This window comes from Staurois parvus, unplaced genomic scaffold (genome assembly GCF_062004578.1).
Source record: "Staurois parvus isolate SC_StPar_1 unplaced genomic scaffold, SC_StPar_1.0 ptg000814l, whole genome shotgun sequence".
In the NCBI taxonomy this organism is placed as follows: Eukaryota; Metazoa; Chordata; class Amphibia; order Anura; family Ranidae; genus Staurois; species Staurois parvus.
In genome coordinates, this window is record NW_028318610.1 from 670,928 (window position 1) to 686,066 (window position 15,139).

Genomic DNA, 15,139 nt, shown 5'->3' on the forward strand with positions numbered 1-15,139 from the left:
ACATTACAAAGAACAGTACATTTCCATTTGAGCAGAACACATGTTAATGTGTATGGTATTGCAGTGCAATAATGTGAATCCAGAACAATCTTTATTTAAGACAAATTTGAGGGCAAGGAGGTCAAAGGCAAGACAAAGGCAATCATGGTTCACAAGCACAGCGTAAGTAGGAAGTGTCAAAAGAAATAAGGGAATAACTTGTGGGTGAACTTTTCCATGAACCACAATCCAACAGAACCAAGAACACGTTTTCATGGAGGGTGTTAGTGTTGGTCCCCATGATGTAAGAAGGCAGCATTATGCAGCGTTAATGTTAAAAAGTAAGATGAACGTTTTCTGCTGCTTGGTTTTATGAGGAAACTTCCATTTTGCTTGAGGTGATTGTAGCCGTATTAGTGCATTTGCGACAGAAACAACTGAGTACTGCCTGTGATACTTTTTTTATTTGCACTAACATACAATTTTGAGGACAAGCTTTCAGGGTATGTCCCCTTCTTCAGGTCCTGCTTGGACCTGAAGAAGGGGACATTCCCCGAAAGCTTGTCCTCAAAATTGTATGTTATTGCAAATCAAAAAAGTATCACAGACAGGACTCAATTGTTTATGATAGAGGAAAAAAAGTGTTTCTTTGGTTTTAGAAACTCTGTAAACGTCTGAGATATGGTCTGCACTTGCATGCAAAAGCTTTGCACTTCTGGTTCAACCAAAAATATGTAGGCTGCTTCTTTCCACTGACTCACATCTCCAACGTGTTTTTGGTGTTATGAGATCCAAAGACCTAAGCAGGACTGTGGTCTATTCCACCTCTATAAAATTAAGAAGAATACATCTTGGTAGCTGTTACTAATGAAAATGATTTATGGCAAAAAAAAAAAAGACTTTTTATTCCTGTTTACCTGCAAATTATGTTCCCAGATGGTGCGTTTTAACCCCTCAGGTGTGCCAGTTTAAATACCAATGTTGAGGAAAAAGTAAGGCATACTTTGTGTGGCCCTAAGACATGCAAACCCTCTCTGACATAGTATTTAGAGGTAAAGACGCCAGAACCTGTGTTTTCTGTGAATCCTGTGATTCCTGTAATTCTGTGAAACACTGACCAGGGACAAGCATTCAGCAAGCAAAAGTTGAAAAGTATGAACTCTCAAACAGCATGTTTTTCCATGGCCGTTGGCATGAGCAGCCCCAAAGTCTGCACCTTTCAGAACCCATTTATTGGGGGCAGCTCCCATACCTTCCTTGCATATTCACACTAAAAAGTCACATTTTTATCATACATTTCTCTGGATAATGCAGACAAAGTATATTTGTATACATACAACACATCTAAAGGAGACAAATACAGAACGAAATAAAACAAACGAAACCAGCGCTCCAATCCTCATGCAAACTAGAAAATTAACAGGATGCCAACCGAAGAGGTGCTGCCCTTCAAAGATCGGGATATTTCACCACTGGTAAAAAAGAACAAACAAGGGAGCACTCTCATCATGCATTACCGTGGTATACCACGTGTTTATTGAATAGACAAATGAATATATACTCACAAACCAACGATATTAACCATTTCAATACCGGGCAATTTTACACCTTTTTGCCCAGGCCATTTTTTACGTTTCAGCACTCTCACACTTTGAATGACAATTGCGCGGTCATACAACATTGTACCCAAACTAAAATTTTATAATTTTCTTCACACAACTAGAGCTTTCTTTTGGTGGTATTTAATCATCGCTGGGGTTTTCATTTTTTGCTAAATTAACAAAAAAAGACCAAAAATTTTGAAAAAAAAACACGTTTTTCTTTGTTTCTGTTGTAAAAGTTTGCAAATAAATAATTGTTCTTCATAAATTTAGGCCAAGATGTATTCTGCTACAAGTTATAGAGTTCACAAACTATGATATAGATCTGAAAATTGATCAATCCTGAAGTACTGACAGCCAATCTAATTTCTTGAGGTCCAAGAATGTCAGGTCAGTACAGATATCCCCCAAATGTCAGGACAGTACAGATATCCCCAAATGACCCCTTTTTGCAGAGTAGACAGTCCGACGTACTTCATAAGAGGCATGGCGAGTTTTTTGAAGTTGTATTTTTTTTGTCATAATTTTTCAGAAAATGAAAAAATTAAAAAAAATATTTTCACTATTTGTTTTTTACATACTGTCACCAGTGCAGTACAGCGTCATCATATAACTGGCATGGCGGGGAACAGGGACACTGACTGGTGACAGTATGAAAAAAAATATATATATTTTTTTTATTTTTTTAAATTTTTTTATTATTTTTAATTTTTTATTAAATTTTTTTTATTTTTGTTAAGATTTTTTTTTCATATTTTACTATGACCAAAGTAGTACAATGTTACTATAGTAACATTGTACTACTTTGGGAAAGTGATCAGTATTTTTTTTTCTTTTTACACAATTTGCTTATAGCAAAGAATTACTTGGCTATAAGCAAGCATTTACCTGCATGACATCGATTCATTCAGGTTTTTTTTTTGTTTGTTTTTTTTCTTTTTTGCTTAGCTGTGATTTGGCCACAGCTAATCACATGACATGTGCATGTGACCTGCTGTGACCATTCACAGCTAGGCACTAGTATACAATGGATGGCATGAATGAAGCCATCTATTGTATAAAACTGTCATGTGACCTGCTGTGATTGGTCACAGCAGGTCACATGGTACCAGCAAGGGGGGCCAGTACTCAGATCTGTTATCAGCCGTGTCCGAGGTACACGGCCGGTGACAGATCGCGCCGCTGCACGGCTCTTCAACCGCACAAACTGCACATGTGCGGGAGCACGCCAGATGGCGTGCACCCGGAAAGGTAATGCATTTTTGCGGCCGCCAAACGGCTATAGGCCGGGCGGCTAATGGTTAAAAGCAGTGTAAAAAGGTCCACAAAAACAGTTGCATGTGCTAAGTCTGTGATGCGTATGAGCTGACACGTTTCGGGAGCTAAACCCCCTTCCTCAGAGCTTTTTACACTGCTTTTAATATCGTTGGTTTGTGAGTATATATTCATTTGTCTATTCAATAAACACGTGGTATACCACGGTAATGCACGATGAGAGTGCGCCCTTGTTTGTTCTTTTATAGACAAATACAGAACAATAGAGCTAGAATTCTGCAGGTGTTAATTTGTAATGAAAATTCTTGGGTTACTATATCATTATATTTTATAGTAAAATGTGTGAGTCTAGATTCACAACTTTACTTCATAAATATTGAACATTTCAGAAAGTTTGCTTAACATTTTTCTTGAGTTGATTTGGGAACTAGCACAAACCCTCTTTCCTTTTTAGCCACCAGATGTGCCTTTACGACTCTTGAGATTAACATCACTTATATCTTCAACCCAAGTCAAAACTTTGCTTTTTTTCTAGCCAGCTACCCCTAAGCCTCTATTTCCCTGGTGTTTCCCATTTCTTGCAACTCAGTCCTCAGAACATTATGTGTTGCAACACTGGGGCAAGTGTTTCCTATTATTTGTTCCAAAGCTGTGGAGCCATCTGTTAAGTTAAACAGGAAGTCAGTTTGTCTCTCTCTCCCGGGCTTGCTTTGCTATTTTGGGAGATTCACTTCTCCCTAGTAGAAGGGGGCCAGTATGGTCTTACTTAGGGACTCTACATACGTTTAAGACCATAGCTTCTGTTTTACCCATCTGCCACTGTTTGAGGTGTATTCATTATTAATGGAGCCAGCAACGGCTCCTACTCAGATATGCAGCCTTGCTTGGGCAAATGAGACATTCTTCAGCAAATTGCTTTCGTTTCTGATTGCTGATTGTACGCGTGTCACCAAACTGACTCAAGGTTCATCGATGCATGCTCAGTAAATTAAAAGGAACATAAGTATGGATCAGCCGAGAGAATGAATTCTGTGCCTACAATGACCCAAGGCCATTTAATTTTCTGCTTAATTTTGTTGCAGTCAGTTTGCATTTTGGGTTATTATGCAGTAGAAAATTAACAATAAATAACAAATTTGGTCCTCCTGTGCTACTAATGATATTTCTTTATACATCTTTGTAATTCTGTTTTTCTGTATGAAAGGCTCAAGGTCTGTTCCTGTCTGATACCTAGGCAGGTACAGGCAGAAAAAGAAAAAGGGGGATATTTTAATAATTGTGCTTATTAGTTTTTAGTTCTTTTAAATAAGTATTAACAGTCTTTAAATTCTAATTTACAGATAATCAGAGAAACATGGAAACAGATGAGGTGCAGGATATGACCCAGATGTCAGGTGAGGTCACTACAGAATCTATTCTAATAAGAAATTTAGTATTATATATAATATGAAAAATAAGGCATTGTGAATATTACTAAATATTATTGTAAAAGGAAGATTATAGTGAGTAAAGTATATGGAAGAAAATGAATGGTACATGGTTTTGCTTCCGTAGTATACTGTATAACCTGCACTATAGATATGAGAAAAAACATGGTCCACTTCAACCTCCTTTGCAAAGATGTAAAATGTTTGCATGGGAAAATTTGAAGGATTTAAAAAAATAATTAGTACTATTCAGTGATGAACTGACAGTTATAGATTATTTAGCAAGCTACATTTTAAAAATGAGAGCTACTTCTAAAAAAAAATCTTAGGAATAATATTGGAGATCAAAATTTCTTTTATATAAATATCAGTAGTTTCACTTAGTCTCTGTTTTATCTTGAGCTTCCCAGTGTTACAAAATTATACAGTGGGGATCGAAAGTTTGGGCACCCCAGCTAAAAATTTGTATTAATGTGCATAAAGAAGCCAAGGAAAGATGGAAAAATCTCCAGAAGGCATCAAATTATAGATTAGACATTCTTATAATATGTCAACAAAAGTTAGATTTTATTTCCATCATTTACACTTTCAAAATAACAGAAAAAAAAATGGCATCTGCAAAAGTTTGGGCACCCTGCAGAATTTATAACATGCACTGCCCCCTTTGCCAAGCTGAGACCTGCCAGTGTCATGGATTGTTCTCAATCATCGTCTGGGAAGACCAGGTGATGTCACTCTCAAAGGTTTTAAATGCCCAGACTCATCTGACCTTGCCCCAACAATCAGCACCATGGGTTCTTCTAAGCAGTTTTCTAGAAAACTGAAACTGAAAATAGTTGACGCTCACACAGCTGGAGAAGGCTATAAGAAGATAGCAAAGCGTTTTCAGATGTCAATATCCTCTGTTCGGAATGTAATTAAGAAATGGCAGTCATCAGGAACAGTGGAAGTTAAAGCAAGATCTGGAAGACCAAGAAAAATATCAGACAGAACAGCTAGCAGGATTGTGAGAAAAACAATTCAAAACCCACGTTTGACTGCAGAATCCCTCCAGAAAGATCTGGCAGACACTGGAGTTGTGGTACACTATTCCACTATAAAGAGATATTTGTACAAATATGGTCTTCATGGAAGAGTCATCAGAAGAAAACTTCTTCTACGTCCTCACCACAAAAATCATCGTTTGAACTTTGCAAATGAACATATAGACAAGCCTGATGCATTTTGGAAACAAGTTCTGTGGACCGATGAGGTAAAAATTGAACTTTTTGGCCGGAATGAGCAAAGGTACGTTTGGAGAAGAAGGGGCACAGAATTGAATGAAAAGAACCTCTGTCCAACTGTTAAGCATGGGGTTGGATCAATCATGCTTTGGGGTTGTGTTGCAGCCAGTGGCACAGGGAACATCTCACGAGTAGAAGGAAAAATGGATTCAATAAAATTTCAGCAAATTTTGGATGGTAACTTGATGCCATCTGTGAAAAAGCTGAAGTTAAAGAGAGGATGGCTTCTACAAATGGATAATGATCCTAAACACACCTCGAAATCCACGGGGGATTACATCAAGAGGCGTAAACTGAAGGTTTTGCCATGGCCTTCACAATCTCCTGACCTCAACATAATTGAAAATCTATGGATAGACCTTAAAAGAGCAGTGCGTGACAGACAGCCCAGAAATCTCAAAGAACTGGAAGACTTTTGTAAGGAAGAATGGGCAAAGATACCTCAAACAAGAATTGAAAGACTCTTGGCTGGCTACAAAAAGCGTTTACAAGCTGTGATACTTGCCAAAGGGGGCAGTACAAGATATTAACTCTGCAGGGTGCCCAAACTTTTGCAGAAGCCATTTTTTTGTTTTCTGTTATTTTGAAAGTGTAAATGATGGAAATAAAATCTAACTTTTGTTGACATATTATAAGAATGTCTAATCTGTAATTTGATGCCTTTTGGAGATTTTTCCATCTTTCCTTGGCTTCTTTATGCACATTAATACAAATTTTTAGCTGGGGTGCCCAAACTTTCGATCCCCACTGTATGTAGGTCTTGCCCAAGCTCATTTAAAAGGCTAGCTTCACCCAAAACAGATAATCCATCAGCAGGCACCATCATTGTAATGGATATAGTAAGTTCTTGGAGATACAGTATCTTACCCTTGATTCCCTAAGAGATTTAAGAAGTATCCATGGTTTTATTTTTTAATTTCCGGTTGCCATACAGAAGTAAAGCCCATCTCTGGGAAAAGTTAAGCTTAACATTTAAGGTGGGATTGGTCTTTAAAGAGCAAATCGAGTCAAAGTCCCTCTTCTCTGGGTTATATGTCAGGTGCATTGCTTATACCAGGAGCCTAGCCTTGTAGTTCATGCAACCTTTGCTGGGGTTCCATCCCAGTTATCCCCATGATGTCCAGCCACAACTGAGGAAAAGTGACTTTTGCTTAGACCCATGCTGAATAAAATGTTCTCCAGATGTTTATCATCTCAGCTTGGGAAACATATACTGACATAACCCATATTTATAGCCATTTACAAAAGTAGGAATGTATAGTGCTTTTTTTCATTATTGTTGTTATTTTCTTTATTTATTATGATTATGACTAAAAAAACCCATTTCTGCTGCCTTTAGAAGCAAACAAAAAAATGTCAGCCAGGCAAGTATAACCCCTCCCACTCCCATGATGCTTCAGCTTTTTGCTAGTGTCCCATGCTGATGGATGACTTTATTATTTACAGCAAAATGCAAACCCCTTTTTCTAGATCTATCAAAATGCATCCTTATGTTTCTGAGCGGGACTCGTTATGCAGCTATCTGGATCGACTGATTTTTGGCGCTGCCTTGGAGACCAGAGTTGCAAGGGTATTCGGGCATTGGGCTCTGCTTGTGGCACTCTCCAGATGCATAGTGTACTGTTGTGTTAGCTGCAAAACTCTTTACAGGTCCAGGACCAAGACATTGGTGTGTTCTTGATCCTTGAAGACTCCCTAGGGTGTATGCCTGTGGGAAGGGCCAAGATTGCCTGAAATGTGAAATGTTCACTGGGTTCCGCATGGGCACTCTCATGTACAGTACATGTACAGCGTTGAGCGAACTATTGGTGCTTTATAAATACTCTATAATAATAATAATGTACTTAGTTACTGTGCTTGTTAGCTACAGCATGCTCTCTGGGCCAACAACTGTGTTATATGGGGTTTGTCCTTGTATGAGCATGATACAATATCACAGTTTTCTCCAATTATTCCCTAAATAGGTTAACATGTAGAATAATTAAATACTGTGTTACTCAGCTCTGTTCATATGTAGAAATGTCACCAGGATACCATCAGCAAGTTCTATGGAAATCCCTATTTTCCCCAGAAGGCCTTTGCCCAGTAATCTGTCCTTTTCATGGCAGTTTGCCAGGTCTAGGGGATGGGGCAGCTAATGAAACATCTAAGAATCCTGATGATATCCTTACTGACTAGTCAGTTATGGATCATTTGCAGCTTACGCCTGCTGTATTATGCTATTATGTGGATAGGACAATAGAAATTGTCTTGTTTGCAGAATATGTCTCCTGTCTATTTAAATGTTGTGAACTCTATGGCTAAAATGAGGGTTTAGGGAACAACAGGGTAAAAAGAGATTGCTCCTTATGCCCTTTGATGAAGAACATCTCTTTGTTTTCCCTTGACAACTTAATAAAAAAAAGTCGCTGGTAGTAAAGGTATGTTTTTACCTTAGTAAAAGAAACCTAAGCCCCCACCCACCAAAATGTATTCTACTTCTGAAAGCCAACAGAATTGCCTTAATTTCTACAAGGACTATAACTCCAGACTGAAAGCAAGGACTCAGTTCAATTATAAATCCTAGGCTGTAAAGTCTTTCTAACCTTAAAACAAATCCTCTTCATCATGAGGGGATGCTCCCACTTTCCAAAGCAGGGGGACATCTATTAGCCTTTGTAGACACCTGGACCACCATCATTTCTAATGCATGAGTGCCTGTGCCCTGCTTCCTGTTGTCAAATCTTCTAACCTCTCCACAAAGACCATCAGATCTCCACGCTGCCTTATTAGAACTCCTTGAGAAGACAGTGCCGATGTTCCTCAAACTGTAGGGTTTCAGTGTTTTTACTCAAACCTGTTCACTATTTTCAAAGCCACAGGGGGCATCTGCCCTACTTTGGATCTCAAAGAACTCAATAACTTCATTAGAGTGCAAACCTTTTTCATGGAATTCAGCCCCTCAGTCATTTATCCTTAATGCAGGACACTATCTGGTTTCTGTGGACAGCAAGGATGCATGTCCTCATTGTTTGTTTCTGTGTTGCCGTTCCATCAATTGGATTGCTTTGGGGAGCACCGGTGTTCTTGAATTATACTGTTCCTGTGTCCCTTGATGAACAAGTAAGAAAAAAGGATTTTTATACTAACAGTAAAATCCTTGTTTTTGAAGTTCATTAGGGACACAGGACCCACCTCTCTGTGTAAATGATCTACTCCTAATGCTGCTCTTCTAAAAAAAAATAAATCATTGTGGAAATGGGAAGGGTTATACTTTGCTGTAAAATATTTAGAGTATCTTGCGAGCCAAAAACAAAAGGTCACCCTAATATACAACATATAATGTATATCCTCTATATAGTAGGATCGCAGACATCTAACACATAACTACGAATGTGTAAAAAATTTTTTTTGAGAATATAATCCTATAATGTTGCGCTCCCAAAACACTCCAGTATATATATATATAATAACTTATCCATATCCTAAAATCATATGCAAAAAAGTGAAAAAATCATATAATAAATACTTTAACCAGATGACATACAAAATTATAATTAATATCCGTGATTATACTAAAATAAAATCTGTGATTAAAAGTACCTAAATTAATATTACTTCACTTGTAATAAAAAGGAAATATATTACTCAAATGATTTAAATAAATATACATAAATGAATTAATTAATATATCTGTGAAGTTCAATTTGAATCAAATCCCCCTGATGAAGCCACGTGACCAGTGGCGTAACGCGTAGGGGTGGGACTGCAACGTCACTCGGAGGGAGTCAGTTCGTGTGCCAGACCACGGGTGCATGCTTTTTACAGTCAGCGGAGGACTCGGTCTACATTGTGATACGCTTATATTTGAATACAACACATGTGAGTGTAATACTTGGAGTCAATAAAGCCTATTTTTAAAAAGGATAAAACACCATGTTTAGATTTTTTTTCCCATATGTGGAGAGACGTATGGAGATGAGAGTATAGAGGAGTTGGATCCTCTTGAGAAGGGATCAATCCCAGAGCACATAGCAGTGACAACGGATATCCACTATTCCAAAGGAAAGAGTCTTAATCAAGCAGGTTCCATAGGAGGAGAACCAAAAGCGCATGTAGCCTAATTATAGGCAGATAAGGAGGTGAGCGTACATCTGCACTAATGGGAGGATTCACAATCAGTCACGGATTCACATGCAATCATGGATTGAAGATTAATTAAAGCACAAAGTCACTTTCACATTTTTTTATTATATGGGACACTGTCTTCACAGATATATTAATTAATTCATTTATGTATATTTATTTAAATCATTTGAGTAATATATTTCCTTTTTATTACAAGTGAAGTAATATTAATTTAGGTACTTTTAATCACAGATTTTATTTTAGTATAATCACGGATATTAATTATAATTTTGTATGTCATCTGGTTAAAGTATTTATTATATGATTTTTTCACTTTTTTGCATATGATTTTAGGATATGGATAAGTGATTATATATATATACTGGAGTGTTTTGGGAGCGCAACATTATAGGATTATATTCTCAAAAAAAAGTTATACTTTGCTGGCCAATGGCTTTTTTGTTTGCCAGTGTAAAAGTGTACACCCAGTGTAACCCAATGTTCCTGAATTCTACTGTTCATGTGTCACTTTTGCACAATGGTATCGACTAATATTCCAGCATGGCCCCAGTGCTGAGGGGAAAGAAAGGGGAAGGGGATCAAAAAAGAATGTTGTGCAGGTGCCCATCATCTTTGTTATCAACCAATGACATTGTTAGGAGGCTGGCCAGTACAGTGTCCAAGGTTGTTATGTTGTATAATGAAAACCTCTGGCTTTGTGCTAAAACGCTAGACTTGATCCAATTGTACAGGCTTGTACACAATTTTTGGGCAATTTTGAGCGATTTTTTTAGGCATTTTTCCATAGCACCTCTGAAGAATTCAGAAGGCACCTCAGGGTGTCTGGGCACCCTGGTTGAAAAAGGCTGTGTTAGACAACTTCATTTATCATCTGTGTTAAGCAGCTACGAACATAATGCTAGTTACCTTTTAATTTATCCTTGAAATAATTACTTTCAGTTAGTTCCAGCAATCTAATAGATCACTGTGTATCACTATTAAATGGGATGCAGAGTCCTCATATGTCATTGGCAAATATGGCTGTTTCTACTATTAATGGAAAAAAAAATGTTTAAAACAGTCACTTACTTTGATGATTTCATTTCAATTTAAATATACTTGCCAGTCCACTTCAAGTCACTTTGGGTCTTTTGAAGAGCTCCTGGGGATCCTTGTTTTTGGAATGTTATTTTACAATAATTTAGGTGTCCCTGGTTCAATTCAAATTGATATTAAAGGCAATTTAAAAAAACAAAAAAACAAGCATGCCATACGTATATGATCTGTGCAATGGTTTTGCACAGAGTAGCCCCAATCCCCTTTTTCTCAGGTCCCCCGCCGGCGCTCCTGGCCCCTCCTTCCTGCCAAGTGACCCCAGAGCAAGCCTCTTGCCAAGGGGACACCCAAGCAGGCTTACTCCCCAGCTGCTGCTCTGTGTGTCCATTCACACACAGAGCCGCAGCTCAACCCCACCCCCTCTCCCCATTGACTCACTGGCTGTGATTGACAGCAGGAGCCAGTGGCTCCTGCCACTGTCTCAGCAAATGAGGAGGGAGAGTCCCGAGAGAGCCGAGGCTCTTGTGCACATTACTGTATCGTGATGGGGCTCAGGTAAGTGTTAGGGGGGGCTAGGAGGGGAGCTGTTTTTCCCTTCATGCATACAAAGCATGAAGATATAAAACCTTGAGCCTTTACAACCACTTTAAGGTATTTACATTGTCATACATATCTAAAACAAAACAGTTTAAAGTAGTTGTAAACCCTTACATATACCCAGTGAAGTGACTGGCCTCAGGTGATACACAGAGATGAAAAAAATACTCCTACATAAGTTGTACCTGTTTATCTGCAGTCTTCTCTTCTATATATCCGTTCAAAGTCCAGAATTAATAAAATTGTCTGAGCTGTTAAAAAAAGATGGTGGAGAGCTAAAGTCCTGGTAGGTTAATTGGCTCCTGTCTAAATTGTCCCTAGTATGTGTATGTATGAATGTGAGTTAGGGACCTTAGATTGTACGCCCCTTGAGGGTTAGGCACTGATGTGAATGTACAATATATATGTAAAGCGCTGCGTAAATTGACGGCGCTATATAAGTACCTGAAATAAATAAATATTGCACACCTAAAAAGGCAGAGCTTAATACTGTACATTTTAGTCTGTTAATACACTAAATATAGTAATATGAATGAATTATTGTTTGATTTAGAAACATTGTAGGTATGTATTAATATTCCCTAACAGATGTTAACATTTTAATAGGGGTGCTGACTACCAGTACTGGTAAACAGGGGATATTATCACCATATCTTCATAGAAATTCACAGCAGCAGTGCTTTCCAGCATAGGTTAACAGTATTCAAAAAAAGGAGGTAATACAATGTACTGGAATAATCATAAAACTTTTCTCCGATTGTTCAGTGGACTGGAGCCTTTTATAAGAGACGTTATGCAGCGTAATAATAAACTTTACTTAGTGTGCGTTTGTGAAGCAGCATGGCAGCATTCCCCATAGTATTGGTGTCTTTTCATCTGAAAGAAGGGCCAAGAGGCAAATGTATTAGAACACCAAAGCTAATATCTGATTTTTTTTGGGGGGGCAGCCCTTGGGAAGTGATGACACTATAAAAGTGGGTAAGACAAACCCATAAATAATACATCTGTCCTAAGATAAGTATGGAGTAGATAACTAAATACATCACTAAGAATAGTATACGCTGTTTATCCTGCTTACCCCTTTCTCTGGTGCTGGGTTCCTGAATCGATTTGGCAAATTGGCTGCTTAGTGAAAGAGAGTATTCAATACTGCTCCTGGGAAGGTATATCCCTTCCCTTCTATTACCTCCTGACCACTTCCCAGTCTGCTTCCCTATATAAGACATGCTCAGTGCAGCCTGCATAGACTGAGCAACTTTCCGAGTTTCTCTGAGCTCCTAGCTTGCCTTGCCTTATCTGGATTCTGTGTACTGAGCCCGGCTTTGTCTACTGTTTTTGATTACCTGCCGCCTGCCCTGACCTCAGCTTGTATCCTGGATCCTCTTCTGTCTCCTGCCATCTGTACTCTGCATACACAAGTGGTCTCCACATCCTCAGCTGGGTGGACCCGAGGGTAGCGACCTGGTTCCAGCTAGCTGCAAGACCATCCACACCATCAGGGGTCCTGGTATAGAAGCAGGCTGGGGCCTTAGACTCTGCGCCTTGGGGAACCCCAAGCTGGCTCACTACCACAGAAACCTGACAGTATAACCCTTTGCTGAATGTGATGTTTAAATACTGAATTTTAAGTATTACGGCTGATTCACACATGTGTGGTGCGGATTGAAGCTCTGGTTTCACAGCTGATTACCACAGTAGCTGTTCATCAGTTCAGGTCAGGTTTATATCAGGTTCAACTCAGGATTTTACCCTGTTCACACATGTCAGGTTTAGAAATGGTTCCCATAGAAGTCAATAGCTTGTAATCTGCACCCAAACTGGACAGCTCAGAAATCCTACAGGACGTTCTTTAAGTCCTCATGCACACTGGATGTTTTTACAGCTGCTGTTTTTGGCTTTTTACTTTTTTTTTCAATTTATTTATTTATTTCAGGTACTTATATAGCACTGTCAATTTTACACAGCACTTTACATATCTATTGTACATTCACATCAGTCCCTAACCCTAAAGGGGTGTACAATCTAAGGTCCCTAACTCAGATTCATACATACTAAGGCCAATTTGGACAGGAATCAATTCACCTACCAGCTTGTCTTTGGAGTGTGGGGGGAAACAGGGGTACCCAGAGGAAACCCACGCAGGCACTGGGAGAACATGCAAACTTCAGGCAGGTGGTGCCATGTTTGGGGTTCAAACCAACGGCCCTAGTACTGGCAGGTGGAAGTGCTAACCATTTAGCCACTGTTCTACAGCCAGTAAACTCCCCAGCATGTTATCCTATGTGTCCATGCACCCATAGACTGTAATCAACGTTTTTTGGCAGGAGCGTTTTTTGGCTGGAAAAAAAACCCAGAACTTGTGGGTTTCTAGAGGAGTTTTTTAGCTTTAAAAACGCTCTAATGCTGAAAAACGCAGCAAAACGTGGTGACAGGCTGAATTGCCCCCTGATATACAGTATATGCTTCTGTGAATTTTTTCCTAGTGCAATTAGTTCTACCTAACTTGCCTTTATTGGACAATAGAGCCTTTTATTTATATAGAATACAGACCTCAGGTGTAGGATGAGCGTGACATCATTTTATAGCACTGTGCTACCTTCTACCTGAGCACATGCTCCCTGCAGTTCCATAAGGTCTAATAATCATGGTACTGAAGAAGAAGCTAGGAATAAGAAGACAGCCGCAGCCTGCATGCAATACGTATAGTCTGTATCTGAGGTCAGTATAATGTTGTCTTATAATTAGGAGGATGGAGGAAGAAGATAATAAAAAGTTAAATAAGAGGCAACGGGTCAATTCACTAAGAGATAACTAAGAGATAAATATCGCATTTATTTTTGAGATAAAATAAGTTATTCGGTATTCATCTCAAAATTAGTCACTTCACTAAAAAACATGCGTTATTTACCAAATTCATTAAATATTTATGTTTTGTGATATTTATCACTTAACCTCCCTGGAGGTATTCCCGAGTGTAGCTCGGGGTAAAGTTTCAGTACCAAATGCAGTAACCCCGAGCTACACTCGGGCTTACCATACGGTGCTGCTCCGCGATCCCTCGATCACTTACCTTGTCCTGCGCTCCCGCGATCTCCCTCCTGCAGTGTCCCCGGCAATGTAATCCGGTGGATGCCGGCATCTGTCTTCTGGGTTCCGTTCCCTGCGACGTCGGGACGTACGAGGGATGGAACGGCGGGAAATTTGAAAATGACAAAAAGTGACATTCACTAAAATCACTAAAATCACATAGTAAAACATTCCTGTATCAAACCATTTCACATACATTTTGTCCCGAGTGCTTTGTCCGGCGCCCTGCCTGCATTTTTACTGTTCTTTCTGCCTGGAAACTGAGAAACGTCCATGGCGTCCAAAAAGCGTCCCTTTAGGTCAAAAGCGGGTTTAGACCGGCTAGAGAACAGTGATAGTAAATCAGAACCACTTGCAGAATTGAGTGATAATGATTTGTGGGGGAAATTCGTCATCAGACACTGAAAACGATTTGCGACTTTGCTCAGCGATGTGCGAACTTGGCGCTCTATTTCAAATTTCAGTGTTTTTGGTTTGATTATATTATTGAATTAAATGTATTATTATTATATTATTATTTTTTATGATTATTTATTAAATTATGAATTCTTGTTTCAAGTTTTATCCTACCCTGGATGTTTACTAGACTCTTGTTCGGACAGATTTCAGTGAGTTATTCCTAAGAATTACAGCCTACAATAAAAAACCGCCAAATTTCCATGCAAAATAATGGTACCGCTTTCAGCACCAAAAATCTGAAATAATCATACCGCCAGGGAGGTTAATC

The 15,139-nt window shown here is 38.8% G+C and overlaps 1 protein-coding gene across 1 annotated transcript in view; it reads left to right on the forward strand.

Annotated features, from left to right (window-relative positions):
- The window catches only part of IKZF1 (IKAROS family zinc finger 1), a 209,055-nt gene that overhangs the window by 36,740 nt on the left and 157,176 nt on the right, over window positions 1-15,139 (forward strand). Inside the window, exon 2 of the mRNA XM_089654932.1 lies at window positions 4,196-4,249. Coding sequence (XP_089511058.1) covers window positions 4,196-4,249 — 54 coding nt within the window. The remainder of the gene's footprint in view (window positions 1-4,195; window positions 4,250-15,139) is intronic.